At 45.0% G+C, this 18,600-nt stretch overlaps 1 protein-coding gene across 1 annotated transcript in view; it reads left to right on the top strand.

Moving 5' to 3' along the window:
• The first annotated feature begins 2,497 nt into the window (after nt 1-2,497).
• COL9A3 (collagen type IX alpha 3 chain) overlaps nt 2,498-18,600 on the top strand; it is a 72,120-nt gene continuing 56,017 nt past the window's right edge. The window contains exons 1-5 of the mRNA XM_084646037.1: nt 2,498-2,807; nt 4,193-4,261; nt 11,914-11,949; nt 13,095-13,166; nt 18,049-18,102. Coding sequence (XP_084502163.1) covers nt 2,742-2,807; nt 4,193-4,261; nt 11,914-11,949; nt 13,095-13,166; nt 18,049-18,102 — 297 coding nt within the window. The 5' untranslated portion in view covers nt 2,498-2,741. The remainder of the gene's footprint in view (nt 2,808-4,192; nt 4,262-11,913; nt 11,950-13,094; nt 13,167-18,048; nt 18,103-18,600) is intronic.

Below are 18,600 nucleotides of genomic sequence, written 5' to 3'. Positions count from 1 at the left end.
TTCCTCCATCCTGGGTTGTTGTGAAGATAAATGTTTGTGTTTGGAAGGTGCTCACTTATGATAGTGGAAACTGAAGCCATACCTAGATAAATGCCACTTTCTATGGCTGTCGCTCTAGATTATTATAATGTACCATTCCTGTCAATTGACTTTTAAGGTAATTAGCATCAGCTATTACAGGAATGGGCATAATAGAATATATATTTTACACACAGAAACCATTTTAAAAGCAGAAATCAGTTCTGGTTCTGTTCAATATCTTCATCAATGATTTAGATAACAGCGTAGATCAGTGGTGGGCAAGCTGCAGCCCATCAGGGTAATCCACTGGTGGGCCGTGAGACAGTTTGTTTACATTGACCATCCGCAAGCACGGCCACCCGCAGCTCCCAGTGGTCGGGAATGGCGAACTGTCACACGCTAAACACAAGTGAATAGTGTAACACTGCTGCAAAAAAGGGACATTCTGGGATATATTAGCAGGAGTATTGTAAGCAAGACATGAGAAGTAATTCTTCCGCTTTACCCCATGCCGATTGGATCTCAACTGGAGTATTGTGTCCAATTCTGGGTGCCACATTTCAGAAAAGATGTGGACAAATTGGTGGAAGTCCAGAGAAGAGCAACAAAAATTATGAAAGGTCTAGAAAACTTCCTATGAAGGAAGGATGAAAAAATGGTTTGTTTAGTCTGGAGAAGAGAAGACTGAGGGGGGACATATGTTTTCAAGCACATAAAAGGTTACAAGGAAGAGGGAGGTAAATGTTCTCTAACTTCATGGGCTGGGACACGAAGCAATGGGCTTCAGTTGCAGCAATGGCAGTTTAGGTTGGACATTAGGAAAAACTTCCTGTCAAGGTAGTGAAGCCCTGGAATAAATTGCTTATGGAGGTGGTTCAGCATCGGTGCTCGTATAGCTTGGAGGTGTATTAACTCCCTGTGGGTTCCCTCCATAGCTACAAGGTCATTCAGCCCATAGTTGTACCTTAAGCACTATCCCCCCACAAACACCATGGAGCAAGGGGAGAGGTTAGAGTCCTTGGAGCTGTGCAACAGAGGTGACCATCCAGGTGGCCTCTTGACAACTCCAGATGGGCTTATGGCAAGGTGTGTATGAACCACACCTTCAATAAATGCTGAAGCAGGTGTATAGCGTGGCAGCTTACCTAATCAGTGTATTTCACTGGGAGCACAGCCCCTTGCTGCCTATTCATTTCCCAAATGGAGATTATGGTTTGATGGAACAATGAAAACAACATTTTTGCTATAGTTTGTTGGGTTGGGGGGGATACTATCTCTATTTGTAATAATAAGCACAGATTTTTCCCCCCCACCATCCGCACTAGAGCCAAATGTCACTGTATGTTTGTATCTTTCTTTTCTGGGGTAACAGAGCAAGTAGTCATGCTAGGAGACTAGTGCATTCTTATGGGGGGCAGGCGCGGAGAGAAAAGCCATGAATCTACTTTCTGAGATCTGCACGATCGCGGCTTTTGAAGAAGTCTGCATTTCTCCTTCCCCACCTCTAGGTCCCCAGCTCCCTCCTCTGTGCTTTCTACCAACTTTCTGGTAGGCAGATGGAATAAGGAGAGGTGGGCAGGCTCTTGCATTCTGCACCAGGAATACACACACCCTTCTCATTCGAAAAGGGGAAAGAGCTAGAGTGCAGTTGCATCATAATAAGCAACTCTGACCCCTCGATCGCAATGAGTGTCTTTCCCCAGTGCATCTCTACTTCCCGACTTTCACAGACTGTCCCCTTCTTTGGATGAAATCATCTTGAATTAATACGTAAAGGGAAACATGGAGCCGATTGTAAGCCTTGCTAATGTGTTCACATCTCAGATAACCTACTTTTGGATTGTTGTCATCTTCTCAGTGTCACACGCCTGTAGTAAAAATATTTCAAAGGCAAGTTTTATTTTAATCTTTTCAGCTTTCTGTGGCTTTCTCAGGGTTTCTCCTACATTCCTCTTCTTTGCTCTTCTCGTCACTATGCCGGCTCTCTTCAATGTCACATACAGTGCACGCGCACACAAAAATCAACCAGATGCTCTGAGTATCCAAGAAAAAGCACAGGTGGTGAACACAAATCTGGAGCTGATAAAGCATTTCATGAAGCAAAGATACTAGCCCTATTCTCTGCACTGACCTCATGCCTTTATAGTGATCTCTGCATTTATTCCACAGAAATAAAAATCCACAAACATTAAGTCTTCATTTTTGTTACCTTCCATCCATCAAGTACTAAGTTGGTAGTGAATTGTGAACTACTTTTCACTGGCCTAGACGAGACCAAAGTAACGTCTGTGTCTTGGGATGGTGGATTTTAATTTTGTCTCTTTAGGGTTATCTGTCTGAGTGACAATTTAGCTAAGGCAAGTCCAGCCTTTCCTCTCTTAAAAAGGTTCCCTCCCTGTTTGCTGTTGGCTTGAGCTGTCTGTCGGTGTGGTGAATGTGTGCCTCCTTTCATAACTGAATGTGCCACTCTGCAGTTTGGCCCCCCTCCTCCTTTCCCCACCTTCCCCCCCTGAAACCTGGTCTCTCTCTGAGCTCAGCCCCTCTCGCCTGCCTGTGCTTCTGAGCTCTGCCCCCTCCAGCTGGAGACTCAGGTTTATCTGGAGACGGAGGGGCTCATTTGGGAGCTGAGATCTGAGCGGTGAAGGAGAGATCCATTGGAACCAGGAGAAGAGAAGGACTAGTTTCACTAAAGAGCTGAAGAGAGGCAGAGCGTGGAGACCATGGCTGGATTCTCAGCTCTTGGGCTGCTCTTTCTTTTTCAACTAGTAGCCACATCCTCAGCTCAGGTAAGAATGTGCCTTTACTTGTAATGGCCAAAAATCCCAGCTACTGATGGAAAAAATACATAAAGATCAGAGGGTCTCAAAGCAGCAGGATTAAATGTGCACCATATGACAGCAGGCCAGATTATTGCTGTTCATTTAAAATCGAAAGTTTAATGTCTAAAACTGAGAGAGTATATTCCTTGCTAGGTGCCTAGCGGTGAGAGCAGAAGTGTTTACTGTTAGGGGTTTAGTTCATGTCCTGTGATTATGGAAATTGCCACTCTAACTTTTGTGTAAAAGAATTCTCCTAATAGTTTGGTTTATAGCCATGTTGGAAAAGCCTCAGGAAAAGGAGAAGAAAATGGTGATTTGGGAAAAAATATTTTTGTTTTACTAGAAAGGACAAAGTTGCCCACTAAATAAAAATCCCCGATGCTCCACCTCTTCATCCCATTCAGGGTTTTTCTTCCTCCTCCTCCCCCCGCAAGTTGATCTGTTTTTGAGACATGTTTAGGAACAAACACATTTAATCCTTATTCATTCAGGTGAAGCTACATGTATTCGTGGCAAATGTCCCTGTAGTGGTGTTAACTTTCCAATGTGTATTGCTCAGGAAAATTCTCTGGGGGAGGATTTTTCATTGCATTAATGAAGGAATTTTTGCAGCTTGGCTCAGGAATTCTGAGCTGACCCTCAACTGCTGTGAGCAGAACTAGTTCCACAATGAAACCTTTGTTCCCTGAAGCTGCATTGCAGGTACTCTCTGGAGCTCTTTCCACAAAGCAGACCTTTATAGGATCCCCACTTCTCCCACACCCCTAAGAGCTAAACCTCCACACACTGTCTAGCTCAGATGGGCAATTACTCAAGTCTCACCCCTTTAGCTGTGCCTTCCTTCATACTTTCCCCTGAAGACATTATGTACCTCCATCTCTTCTGCCGACTGCTAGTATACGGAATGTGAATGTCACTTTTAATAGCAACCGCATGCACAGATTACTCTAATTTAGCTTTTCCTTTTCTCTGTGTCTACTCTGAAAGATGAGTTGGGGGGGGGACCAACTCCTGTTAAGATGACTCAATTCGCTCCCCTGAGGGATTGTGCCTGTTTCTAAACTAAGTGACTAGGACCAGTTTCAGAGCCACTCGTGAAGCATGGGCAGATATGATTCACTGTAAGCTTCCCATTCAATCAACCGCCCCTTCTGAACAGGGATGGATTGGGTCTCACGTAAGCACCAAGGATGTGCTCAGATTCTTAGCAAATAAGCCTGGAAAGATCCTTGCTCCCTCTAAGCCTGTCGTGGACAGAGAAGTGGCAGAGCAAGGGGGAGCTGGAGTCGTGCTGTGATCTGTGACCTACTGTGTGTGTTTTTTCTTCCGTTCTCTCTCCCCATCCCTCCCAGAGAGCAGGACCACGAGGCCCTCCTGGACCACGAGGACTCCCTGGACCACCTGGCAAGGAAGGCATAGATGTGAGTGCTGAGCAGCAGGCGGCAGGCTGAGCTGGGGGAGGGAGATGGGGTGGAGCAAGGGGAGGGTACATTTCAGAGAGGAATTCTTCTAGTCCTCCTATTGTCCAGAGAGAAGCTCCAGGCATTTGCGCAGCACTTCAGAGGGACCGAACGAACAGCCCATTTGCCGTAGGCAAGGAAACTGCAGAGGCTGAGTTATGTCTGGAGGTACTGCATGCCTAGGAGTTGCTCAGTGCCTTGCAGGATCAAGCCCTCAGTGCCAAGTGGGAGTTTATGACAAAGCTGGTGTGTACAACAAGGATTTGTTAATCTTCTTGGCATTCTGCAACGCTTTCTCTCTGGTATCTGCATAGGATGCAGGTTAAAGGGTGGAGGACAGTGGTGGGTTTAGCGCAGCAGTTACTGTACCGGGTGTTCTTATTGCACGCTCAGCGCAATACTGTGTATTTTATACTGTTAGACAATTCTGTGTTTTAAAACGTGTCAAGCACCTGGCTCTCCGGAGAGGCCCTAGAAAGCTGAATTAAATACATCATGCTGGATGGTGATCTCATTCACGCTGGCTTGACACCACTATAGCTACACTGTCTTCAATGGAATTACCCCGGATTTACACCACTCTGATGGAAATCAGAATCTGGCCTATTGAGTCCACTTGGAATTTAAATGTCCCTAGTTTGTAGCAAGAGGCAAATTAAATCTATGGGAATACTTCTGTGGTGGTTAATTCCTTATTATTAACCCTTCCCCAAGACTACAGGGTCAGCATCTCAGCTACTGCAGAATTTAGTGAAGGAAAAAATCTTGTCCTATTTCTTTTAGTTGAAATTTTAGCTGAAATTAAATGAAATTTATACCCACTGGATAAAGACAGTCTTGTCTTCCACATCTATCATAGTGGATTAAAATCATTTCAGGTGATCTCAAGGAGACTATTAATATCTCAAAAACTAAGGATCAGATTCTGATCCCTTCATTCATGTTGACTAGCATCTTACTCCTTGAGCTACTCATGGTGTAATTTTGCTACTGGAGTCAGAGTGTCAGCATGGGGCCTTAAAAGCAGCCTTTCAAAATTATATTCCCCCCCCATGCAAGTCTGTTTATTTTGGATGAGAGAGCTAAAAAAAAAGGTTTATTCCTTCGCATCCTGTTACGGGTGAACAAGTAGACTTTATGCCTATGATTGTAATTTTTTATGACCATTTTGCAAGGCTGGCCCCAGTGAAAACCTCATTGTTTTGCAGCCATTTCCCTCCAAGTGTTCACTAGACTAAGGGAAACCATTATCCTAAATAATCTTATCCTAGTTTTTAATAATGAATGGTTTAGAGAAGGTAGGTCGGTAGAACTTCTATCTAAAGTTTTGTAATAGAAGAACAAGGGAATTTAAAATGAAAGATAGCAAAGGAAGTTCTTTTCCACACAATTAGCCTGCAGAACCAATTGCCACAAGTTATCATTGCATGCCAGAGCTTAGCAGGATTCAGAAAAGGATTGGATATTTCTATGGGTAACGACAAAATCCAGAGTGATGATAATAAGGATTAAAAGAAGACCAAGAATTTTAGGAGAGGTATAAACCTGCTGCTTCAGTTCATAGACAATCATCTAACTAATGGGGTTCAGACAGAAACTTTTCCTGGAAGCAGGCTGTTCTGTTACTGCTTTCCGCTGGGTTTCTTTCATCTTCCTCTGAAGCAGGTGTTACTGGCTGCTGTCAGAGACCTGACACTGGGCTAGATGGATGACTGGTCTGATCCAGTATGGCAATTCCTACGTTCCAAATACGGGGGGGTTCCCTCTAAACAATTTTCCACATAAACAGAAGTTAGTGTCCTTTGATTTTAATAATCCAAAGATACCATAGAATCATAGAAATATAGGTCTGGAAGGAACATCAGGAGGTCATCTATTCCGGGCCCCCAAAGCTGAGGCAGGAATTCAGTAGATCTAGTCCATCCCTGACAGATATGTTTCCAACCTGCTCTTAAAAACAACCAGCTTCCCTAGATAACCTGTTCCAGTGCTTAAGTCATTATAATTAGAAAGTTTTCTCTAATAGCTAACCTAAATCTTCCTTGCTGAAGATTAAGCCAATTATTTCTTATCCTTCCGCTGGCTGACGTGGAGAACAACTGATAGCCACCTTTAAAACAGCCTTTTACATATTTGAAGAGGGTTATCAGGTCCCCCGACCTCTGTCGTCTTTTCTCTTGACTAAACATGCCCAATTTTTTTTCAACCTTTGTTTTCTAAGTTCTTGTAATTTTTGTGGCTCTTTTCTGGATGCTCTCCAAGTTGTCCACATCATGTCACAATGCAGGCAAATCAGTGTTATCAAAGTGCGGGAGTCTGCTTAGATAGATGTTTTTGAAGATGTCAGTTGTTCTAAAACGAAAAGAAATAAAATGCTGTTCCTCACCCTACATGGACTGGGTTTCCCTTCAAGGAACCAAAGGCCATGCTTTCAAATGTGGCCTGTAATTCTAGGAAACCTCTGTTCTGGGCTCCACCCTGAGACGCCCCTGGCCCGAGTGCTCACAACTCCGACCAAAGTCAGCGGGAGCTGCAGATGGTCAGCACTTCTGAGGCATCGGGTTCAGTGTGTCTCAGGTGGGAGACCCAGAAATGGAGACATCCCCAACTAATGGCCAGTCATGAAAACTGGGCCCTCGTTATCCAACGTGGGCCTGATCCAGCAAAGCTCTGAGCACCAGTTGCACATTTTTAGGGGCTTGTCGAAGGCAATAAACTCGGAGGGCACTTGGCACCTTGCAGGATGAGGCCAGGTAATAATAATGAGTAATTAATCAGCTGAAGCTAGTCTTGATAGATCATAATATTAAACTGAGTTAAATCTAGGGGGAGCCAAACCCTGCGGTCCTAGTTCATGGCTTGCAGAGGGAGGTTGGTGAGAGTTTTGAGCATGTAAGGAATGCAGGATTTCTCTCATAGGCTGCCCTTAACTGAATGAAACAAGGATGCAGCAGGAGCAAAAAGAAGGGAAACATGCTGTCATATATTAATAAATGAGAAATGCTCATCAGTCATTCAGGGTCAGAGCCTCATACCATCCCACCCATTGAGTCTGCCAGGAATCCCATTGACTCAGAGCATCAGGGTCAAGATTTCTGTGGTTAGCATCGAGTGCACCAGCATGGTTTAAGGAGGAGTACCGCTTGCCAGGGTTCTCTTAAAAGACGTTGTGAGGTGTGTAGTCCCACATGGCTGTGCCTTTTTATAGCCCTGAATATAGAGGAACCTATTGAAGGTGTGTCCGAAATCTAGGCTGGTTTTTCTTTCATGAAAGAGTAGCTGTGTAAATGCCAGTACTGTAAAGAAATAATTTCTTATTATTTTTATACCAGTGAGATCATTTTTAAAGGCATGCTCTGAACTTTTCTTGAGCATTTTAAGATTTCCTCATGTTGTTTTTTCCTGTTGTTTTCTAAAACCATCCTGGCCACGTTCAGTGCATAGATGGCTTTAGAGAGATGACTGTGCAGAATTACTAAAGAGCATTTGTGGCCAGATGTACACTGCAGAAGTGTGCAGCAACTGCTTAACATAGGCCTCAAACAATGAACAGTACATAACATGCAACTAAATTATTCAGGCCACCTCTGGATAAACCTCAAATGAACCCTACGCTCTTGGCACCCTTTCCAAAAGCTCCTTGCTTCACTTCTGCCTCTCACTTTCAATCCCATCGAAGTCTCCTATAATTATCTTCTTTAAAACACTGCATGTTCCATGATCTGTAACAAGGTAATTGCTTAGCTCCCAAGAATACAAAGAGTGTGTTGTGATTGAAGCAGTCACCAAAGAGTGGCTCTGAATTATTTCCAGCATGCAATTGTTGCAAAGCCATTGTCAGTTCTCTAACAGACATTTCCCCTCTGGTGTGACTTTAATACAGAGTGGCTGAGACTAAGTAAACGGACTTCCATCTCATATAAAACCGGGGAGAACTATTCCGTTACTGACAGCAACTGATTCTAATTCACTAAGAAGGATGACCGCAATTTGCCCCCAGAGGTATAAATGCTGATCACGGTTCTGATTCTGACTGGGTCATGCTAGCACAGACCTCGGTGCTCAGGCAGAATTCCCCTGAAATCAAATAGGGACCCCCAAAGGGGTTCACGGTAGCAGATCCCAACATGTGATCAGGTCATAAGACAGGAGAACTGTTCCTGAGTGGCTTTCTCTAATGCTATGATCTATCTTGCTGCCATGTATCACTATCACAGAGGCCTGTAGGGAAGGGGGCAGGGTGATGGTGATAATCTAGGGGAGCATATAAAACATTGCTGTTCATTCTGTTATTCAAAACCTGCCATCCCAACATAACTTCCCCCCTCATTTTCATTATAAAAGCTCTTCCCCAGATTGGCTAAGGGCCCCTATCTGTGGCATATTGCTGAGGCCATTCCATTGCAGCCCTTTGCTCAGAAAGTCAGAGCACAGTGACTCTCTCTATCTTCTGACCCTCCAAGCTGTGTGTTCTCGCAACAACCGTGCAACATGCAAATCCCTGCACTCTGACTGACACAGGGCAGCCGGTCCAAGCGTAGGGATTTGCATAGGAACTTTATGGTTGCAGACATAGTAAACATAGAGTCGTTTCTCAAATGCTTCCACCTTGGTTACTGTCTTCACAACTTCCCCTACCCAAAATGCCCACTGTAAAGATGGCCACCGCTAACCCTACTCAGTAGCAACTCCTGTGTCTCCACATCTCCTCCTAAGGAAGATTGCAGCTCTCACCTCCCCCCACAAGTGTAATTAACAAGAAAAATTAATTAAAAAGGCAATGTAAGTTTATTTATTTAATGCCTGCTCCATTCCAGCCATAGGCCCCCTCCCCAGCCATCTCTTTGCCCTGGAACTTACTTTACCCAGGATACACCTAGTACTACTTAAACCTGGAGTATCCCGAAACAATCTCTAGGTAGCCTTCTGGAGGGGAATGACCCACAGGTCTCTTTGATCATGGTCACTGAAAGGTTGTTTAAAAAACAGAAGCAGAAACTTTGTTGGGAAAGTAAATCCTGCCTTAAATTGTTTTCTGAAGAATTTTCCCCAAGTAGACATCACTGGTTTCTAGGCAAAGTTGGGGAGAAAAAGGTTAATATTCTCGCTGCTTCCGGGTGACTGGGGATTCTCTTTCCAAAAGAAAAATTCCTTGGTGGTGTCATAACTGGTTCTATGCCACCCGTTTCTGCCCCCCACTCCAGCGTGGGTGCAGGTGGGACTGTCGCGAGAAATGCTGTGCTCCCGTGACCACAAGGCTGCTCTAACTTTATGCCGGGATGGCTGGCTCCTCTAGTAGAAAAGAGGCAGGTAGCCATCCATGCCCCCTCCCCAGAGCACAGCTCAGGAGATCTGAGACACGTTGAACTCATGGGCATAACAGGCAACACGTTTTCTTAAATTATTAAGAAACATTGCAATATAGATTGTATTATCTCCTGTCACAGATACATAACACTTCCTGCACAGATTACTATAATTAGGCCATCTTCTTTGCAATTTTTTATGTTAAAATAGCTAGTGGGGTGAAGGAAATGCAATAGCAGTTTTTTAGGATAAAGAAAATCTTATTTTTCTCTTCATTTCAGCTACATTAATTAAATGCTAGGCTTGTCTGCAGCAGTTGATCGTTCTGTTTTAGGTACTGAGATGGGCCCCATTGCACCTCGCAATTTGTAATGCATTTATCCTCATAAGAGGGAGGTGCTTTTATCCCCATGTTGCAGACAGAGGCACAGCAAGACCAAGGGTCTGCTCAAGGAAGATGGTGGGAGAGCAGGGGATTGAGCCCTGGGATTCCCAAACCAATGGGTCATCGTATCCTCATGGTGTGTAGAGAAGATGAGCATTCCTCCCAAGGAAATGAAATAAAGCTCAGACAATTCCCATTCCTTCATATTGCTTGGTCCATTGCCTACGCTAATCTTTAAACAATATTTATATGCAGCATAGTGTTGGGTGTGGGGAGGCGTGGTCCAGCAACCGTAGTTGAGGTGACTCCTTTGTTGTACAGGCTATAACTCAAAGTCCAGTTTGGAGATTTTTTGTCACCTTTGTGCCTGGTTGTCAATGCCGTAATTTTAACCTGGCTCACCAGCAACACTGAAAATAGCAGCATTGCCTCATGGTGCAATGTTATCAGTAGGCAGCTACCTTACTTTTGCAATTGAATTGGGAGGGATGGAAATCAGTTGTTTTTCGCTTGTGCCTTCTTCACCCTCCCAAGATTAACCCTAGAAACAGAGCCCTTGAATATATTCCATTCAGACACATGTAGTCTGTCTCACCACTGGTTTATGGTCACATGTTCCCTTGAGAGTGTCACAAATCCTCAGGATGTCCTCTTGTGTCCGGTTTTGCATTTGGATCACCAGCTCAACAGAATGATGTGTAAAAGCTTCCGTGGCCAGACGGCTTCCTCTTTGCTTTACCTCTGAGGAAGCTCAGAGTGTAAATTGTTCCTGGAAGGCTCTGGGATAAATTATGCTGTTTGAGCAGAATTCAGAATCATAGACTCATAGGACTGGAAGGGACCTCAACAAGTCATCCAGTTCAGTCCTCTGCACTCATGGCAGGACTAAGCATTATCTAGACCATCCCTGGCAGGTGTTTGTCTAACCTGCTCTTAAAAATCTCCAATGATGGAGATTCCACAACCTCCCTAGGCAATTTATTCCAGTGCTTAACCACCCTGATAGTTAGGGAGTTTTTCCTAATGTCCAACCTAAACTGTTCTTCCTGCAATTTAAGCCCATTGCTTCTTATCCTATCTTCAGAGGTTAATGAGAACAATTTACCTCCCTCCTCTTCATAACAACCTTCTATGTACTTGAAAACTGTTCATCATGAATTAAAACTGTTAACTGAATCGCCTCTCTCTCCAGAGGTTGCTGGTGAAGAATACGTGGGTTTTGCTAGATAGAATTGCCAACCCTCCAGGATTGTCCTGGAGTCTCCAGGAATTAAAGATTAATCTTTCAGAACATAAGAACAGCCACACTGGGTCAGACCAAAGGTCCATCTAGCCCAGTATCCTGTCTTCTGACAGTGGCCAGTGCCACGTGCTTCAGTGGGAATGAACAGAACAGGTAATCATCAAGTGATCCATCCTCTGTCTCCCATACCCATCTTCTGGCAAACAGAGGCTAGGGACACCATCCCGTAATCTTTAATTAAAGATGTCATGTGATGAAACCTCCAGGATTATGTCAAACCAAAATTGGCAACCCTCAGAGACATGGAAGATTGGATCAGGGAGCTTCCCGCAGCTCGCATTGGCTGGGAATGGCGAACTGCAGCCACTGGGAGCTGCGAGCAGCCATACCTGAAGACACTCCAGGTAAACAAAGCATCTCATGGCCCGCCAGGGTCTTACCCTGAACAAGCCACGAACCAAGTTTGGGAACCACTGTTTTAGAGGATGGCAGGATCAATTGCTTAGCCTATAGAAAGTCACAGGCAGACCCTTTAACATGCAGGTCATCCCAAGTCATGGCAATTCTCCAAGTGGGCCTGGGGAGAAAAATGGACCTCTAATGAGTATGTATGTGGCTGCTGCAAAGAAACTGTGACAGGCAGAGATTTCAGTTTCATTGTCTTTTTCATTCTTGTAGGGAGAACCTGGCCCACCTGGTTTACCTGGCCCACCAGTAAGTATTTGCTGATCAACAACTAATTTACTCTCTCGCTTGTAAATCTGCTGTGAGGAATAATGTATGTGAATCACTAGTTTTTCAGCAGCAAGGGTCACAAACTGCCCTTTCTCCTCTCAGTCTGCAACAGAGCTCCTGTTTGCATGTTTGGTATGCCAAAAGAGAACAACCGGCAGCATGGAGTCAGCACTGACTTAAGAAGAAACATGCTTTCCTGTTTCATAGTTAGGAGAGCCGAGGATCTGGGATAAAGCATGAGAATAATGGCGCTAAAGGGCTTGTACTGTTGTTTGACTTTTTGCAGACATTGTTTTCACAGCTCTTTCAACATGAGGGAGAACGCTAGGTAAATGCAGCGTTTTTATACTGTTACACAGTACACTCGGCTCTGGCCTCCAGTTTGCACACTACTGTCTGGGTGTCCAAACAGTCATTTGTGCATCCTTCTGGTTGCTTGGTTTGCACACGCCAATGCAGCTTTTGCACCTTGAAAATGAGCATAGGACACTTCTGCAACTGCTTTTAGTTTTACCTGCAAACGTGGACTGTAAAATCAAGCTTGGAAATTTGGCCGATAGTGGAAAAAATATGCAAACAAAAATGTGGAGTAAAGCAGCTTCAGTGACAAAATGAAATATTGTGACAGACTTTGCTATAGGTGGCAAAACATGCGGGACTCAATCCTCCACTCTGGCTCTGTAAAACTGAAGAGGGTGCATGTGATAATGCTAGCATTATGTCGCCCCCATTCCTGAGATCATCCAGGGTCCTCTTTAGCTCCCTAGGCATCTTAGAGTCGTCCTAGGTCTCCTCAGAACTGTGCCAGCTGCAACCCACCCTGACCCCACTGCGCGCTCAGGGCTGCAATGAGGATCAGTACACGTACATGGAACTGCATGAGAAGAAAGATGTGCCAAACAATTACCAGGTTTATAGAAAAATGAACCAAAGCACATAAGTGTCTGGAGATTTACATACTTGTAGATTAATTATCAAATCCATTTATTTTGAAGACATTTTCCTGCATTGCAGGATATAAAATTAGCACTTTAAGAAATGAGCTGATCATGATCTAGCTTGTATTGGGTCTTAGCATGCTTCTGTAATTATATTAACAGTGACTGTCTATTAATCTGGTTTAGGGGCCGAAAGGTGCACCAGGGAAGCCTGGAAAGGCAGGTGAAGCAGGGTTACCTGGCCTCCCTGGAGTGGATGTGAGTATTTCAGCTTATTCTCTTGGATTGATAAAATATTTTACATTGGCATGAGCCCAAAGCAGCTTGTTACTTGCACTAGCTCTGCCGGAGCAGCAGACGTGGGTGCTGAACTGAGTCTGTGTCTTACGCACCAGGGGAAATCTTATGAGAGAGCAATGCAAACAGCAAATTTTAGTAGTTGTTGGGTTTTGCAGCATGTTTTGATCGGCGCGAAGTCAAAACATAGCGCATCAGTGGTCTATCCTAGGCACTGGCTGTCAGTGACCTGTTTTGATGATGTATATGATCAGCACTGTCTCTCTTCATGGTTACTCCCAGTGGCCCAGAACAGCCTCTGGCTGTTGTAGTTTCAGGAGATTTGAGGTGTAGAGAACATTTAAATCATCAGGTGTTCATTGTGCAAGCCTCAAAATCTTCCTTTTATTTGGGCTGTTTGCACCCACCTGAAGCATCAGTGGCATGAGCCAAGAGTAAACAAACCTACAAGAGTTCAGATTTTCTTCAGGTTCTGTTGCAAGTGGATTCTAGGTTCCCAGTAGGTTCAGAATAAACCTCTTCAGTCCTGTATGGGTGCTTGATGTCTTTTGGTCCTTTCCATCTTGAGATGCCAAATTACTGAAACACTGATACAGCTGCTGTATAATCAAGTATGAAAATAGACACACACATTTCTGATTCAGGAATGAGGAAGCAAAACATCAAACTGATAAAGTTTGGTCGGTTAAATCCTTTCAAAATGCATGAATGTAAACCAATTAATATTTTTGGATTCAGTGGCTCTTCAAGGCTTAATGAATGTGCTTCATTAGTCCATGTACAGCTGGCTTTTAGTGCAAATGAGGCACGGCTGTGATCTGGTGGTAAAGGTGCTACCAAAGGCCAATTACTAGTATGAGATCTAGTGGTTTGAATGCAATGGTAGAGCACTGAAACCATAACTGGCCAGTCTTCCATGGACTTCTTGCAGCCTGGCATTATTCTTTGCTGTCCTGTAGCTCATTGTGCACTGTCCTGCCCTAAAATCAGCACATATCTACCTTCCTGATGAGAGCACAGCAGCTGCATTCAGAGAATTGTGGGTCTCCGAGCCTAGCATACTACGACTGCCTGCCACCAAGCATCTAACCAGATCACGTACAGCTCTCCATCTCTTGATCCAAATGCTGTAGCTTTGTACTATGAGAACCTGGAAGTGAAACTGACTCAAAATACATCATGTCTGCTTTCATTCTGCCAGCTGAGTGAAATTCTGATGGTAAAAACTATATAAACAAGGAAAATAAAAATAGATTATCTGGACAAGTGCAATGCTATGGTGCTTGGTTGCAAACACTACGAGGAAATCTTTAAACATAAATGTAATTGATTTGTTTTTAAAGTGGCTTATAAAAACTTGTCTTGTTACTATTAGTAATTTTTTTTTTAAAGATAACCTAAATTTGGTTCTAAACTCCCTGGCAGTGTCCCTTTATCTATACAGTTGCTTCTGTAATTATTGTACATTCCCTTTCCTCAGCAAGGTTCTGGAGATTGTCTTCTCTCACCTCCTACACAACCTGCCGACCTCTTTCATTCTGATCTTTGACCCTTATGTACTAGTGAGGTTTGCCCTTCTGAGTGGTTAATCGCCTGCTTCTGAGCACATATCTCTCTCACTATATCTGATCTTCATAAGGCTTGTTACACTAGCCATCTTTCCACTAGACAATTTCCAATGCCTTGAGAAAAGGCAGTGGGGTAGTCCCTCAGCTGGTATAAATTGTCATAGCTCCACTGATTTTTCATTGAGCTATGACTGTTCATACCCACTGAGAATCTATCCCAATGTCTTCGTCAGTCTCCTTTTATGGTTTTCCTAACTATCCTGTATATTTGCTGGGCTAAACGTTTAACACTTGCTATCCTCCATTATGGAGCACATGCCTCTTCCTAAAAAGAAAAGGAGGACTTGTGGCACCTTAGAGACTAACCAATTTATTTGAGCATAAGCTTTCGTGAGCTACAGTTACGTGAGCTGCATGCATCCGATGAAGTGAGCTGTAGCTCACGAAAGCTTATGCTCAAATAAATTGGTTAGTCTCTAGGGTGCCACAAGTACTCCTTTTCTTTTTGCGAATACAGACTAACACGGCTGTTACTCTGAAACATGCCTCTTCCTGTTTTCCTTTTGTCTCCTTCCTCTGAGTTGTTTCGTTGCTGGCTTGAACACTGCTTCTAGGGGGATGGCAGCCCAGCTCTAGATCTGTTGACATCTGCCTGAGCCCCGTCTCTCCCATTGCTCTCTGGCTCGATCAGGTCCTCGCTACACCGTGACTTCTTAGTACCGAATCTTTCAAAGACTCAAGTTCTTCTCCTAGGTAAAAACACAAACCAACCAAAACCCTGCATTATCTCATCTCTCTGATTTCACTGCACTCTGCTTAACTTTCCTTCCAAGGCCCGAAAACCTGGACTCATCCTTAACCCAAATCGCCTTCTTCACACCACCTCTTCTGTTTCTGTATGCTGTCTGTCACCCTCTCTGGAACTCTCCCTGGATTGGTCCTTACACCAACCCTGACTTTGCTGAAATCCCTTATCCACGTGTTAATCACTTTCCTCCCTGTCCATTACGGTTCTCTTTTATGTCCTTAAATTCCCATTCTTGATACTTCAGAGAGGTCAATGCTACAGCCAGGTCACTCTTGGCCTAGGAATTGTGACCAGTAGCAGCCCATCCTCCATCACTTAATCCTGGGTCTGTCTCCAAAACCCAATTCATGTTTGCCTTCCGGGTTTCCTGACATCTCTGTGGACTCATTCCACTCCATCTAACTTTGTCCCAAGCTCAGTCACTCCATGTTCTCCCTTCAGGCTCAGTCACTCCATGCTCTCCCTTCCCACTCCGGCCATGCTCTCCTTTCCATTCCCCATGGTGGACCCAAACTGTGACCCGATGTTGCATTTCTACTGCCTCATCTGTCTGGCAGTGACTGCCTTCCTCCCTCTAAGATGTTGAACCCCTGCCTATATTTGACTCTGACCTTAAAACTTTCCTTTTCTTTAGTAGCTTTTACAGGGACACCGTAAGCATTTTGAGTCCTACTGAGTCACATCTGCCCATTAAGAGCAATTTACTCCAAGAAATAGGTCACTCAAAGCGTAGGGTACTCTTAGAGTAGAGGTGGGCAAACTACGGCCCGCTGGCCACATCCAGCCCTTAGGACCATCCTGCCCAGTCCCTGAGCTCCCGGCCGGGGAGGCTCGCCCCCGGACTCTCCCCTGCAGCACAGCTGGCTCCAGCCGGGTGGGGCGCTCCTGCTGCTCTGAGCAGCATGGTAAGGGGGCGGAGGGTCCCGGGGGCAGTCAGGGAGCAGAGGGCGGTTGGATGGGGCGGAGGTTCTGGGGGCAGTCAGGGGCCTGGAAACGGGGAGTGTTGGGAGTGGGAGTCCCTAGTCCCAGGGGGGCCTGTCAGGAGGCAGGGGTGTGGATAGGGGACAGGGAGCAGAGAGCAGTTGGATAGGGGGTGGGAGTCCTGGGGGGCAGTTAGGGGTGGGGGGTCCCAGGAGAGGACGGTCAGGGGACGAAGAGCAGAGGGTGGTTGGCTAGGGGGTGGGAGTCCCAGTGGGGGCTGTGAGGGGGCGGGGGTGTGGATGGGAGAGGGGCAGTCAGGGGACAGGGAGAAGGGGGGGTTGGATGGGGGTGGGTCCCAGGGGGCGGTTAGGGGCAGGGGTCCCAGGAGGGGGTGGTGAGGGGACAAGGAGCGGGGGGAGTTGGATGGGTTGGGGGTTCTGAGTGGGGGCAGTCAAGGGGCAGGAAGTGGGAGGGGGCGGATAGGGGGTGGGGGCCAGGCTGTTTGGGGCGGCACAGCCTTCCCTACCTGGCCCTCCGTACAGTTTTGCAACCCCAATGCGACCCTCAGGCCAAAACGTTTGCCCACCCCTGACTTAGAGTGAGTATGGGAATCCCTTCATGGTACTGCAGCACATGGAAGACATTTGTGTATAAAGGTATGGTATTATTGCGCTGTCTCATTTATTGTGATCCTAGAAGAGGGATTTGAATTGCTTGTTGGCCCGATCCTGCCAGGACTTACACACCTGAATAACTTCGTTCATGTGAGCAGTTCCACTGGAATCTTTGCAGGATCAGGCCTTATAACACTGTTCCTAAACCAAGCTAAGCATTGAAACGGAGTCCCAGAATCTGGAACCTCACAGGTTTCAAGACACAGAAACATACGGCTATCGATTCTTTTTTCTTAACATTCATGACATGTTTTTAAACAGTACACCCCAAATCACAGTTAAAATGATCAGTACTGTAACCATTTTAAAATGAATAACTGATGGAATAACACTTCCTTTTAACAGCCATATGTGTTTTGAACATTTACTTTAGAGGCAAATTAAATGAAGACATTTATTTTTAATATCCGATTAGGGATCTAACCATGAAAGTAGGACAAAACCTTCAAGAGCCAAAAATGTTCAAAAGTAGGTGCAACATATACCCACTGTATGCAAAAACTGGCATTTGCATGGGCACATCAGATAATTGCATGCACAACTCTGGGGTTCTGAGGCCACTGTAGGAGCACACCCTGGGCTGCATGAGCACCCGTTGGCCCTAGCTTTGGAAATTTGGCCCAAATTTTAGTTGTGGTTAAACAGTAACTGACTTGGATGTTTCACCAGACTTGCTGAACGAGCAGAAGAGACCCATGTACTTTCAGTTCCGTCCCTGGTTTCTCATGAAGAGGATGGTGGTCAGGATTTCATGGGATTTGGACACCCATCTCCCTTAGCTCTTCTGTAATAGGGATATTGGTTGGAGTTTCCAACAGGCTCTAGATCTGTCTTCTTCTCTGCTCTTATCTCTGCCTTTCTTTCCGTCCCAGGGTTTAACAGGACCTGATGGCCCGCCCGGCCCAAATGGGCCACCAGGAGAAAGAGTAAGTAATAGAACTTAAATCCTTAGTCTGCTTACATTTATATTCTCACGGTACTGCTCAATGGTGATTTCAAATCTCTTTGTAACTTGGTGACATTTAGGATATTATTTATTATTTGTATAGTCCGAGTACCTAGGAGCCCTAGTCATGGATCATTTCTCCATTGTGCTAGGCCCAGTACACCCCTTGTATGCTTGAAACCAACCCGCTGTTCTCATCTCCCAGAATTTTTTTTTCCCCATGCAATTATGATCTAGGGTTGTGCACTGGGTCTAATGTTTGTATTTCAGGTGTTTGCGTGTTGACATATTTCACTGGTTTGTTTCTAATTGCCTCAGAGAGCCATGTACGCAACTGGTCTTGGATGTCCTGGATAAGGAAATACCATTAGCAGACCAGATCATGTGATGCTTTTGGTGCATAACTAGCTCCTTGACGCATTCAGAGAGCCTGTGTAAAACATAAATTTAATTAACAGGCTTTCCAGGTTTATCCAAA

Source organism: Lepidochelys olivacea (genome assembly GCF_965140295.1).
Source record: "Lepidochelys olivacea isolate rLepOli2 genome assembly, chromosome: 13".
NCBI classification, from domain to species: Eukaryota; Metazoa; Chordata; order Testudines; family Cheloniidae; genus Lepidochelys; species Lepidochelys olivacea.
Note: the sequence above shows the minus strand (reverse complement) of the source record. Positions and strands in the feature narration are given on the sequence as shown.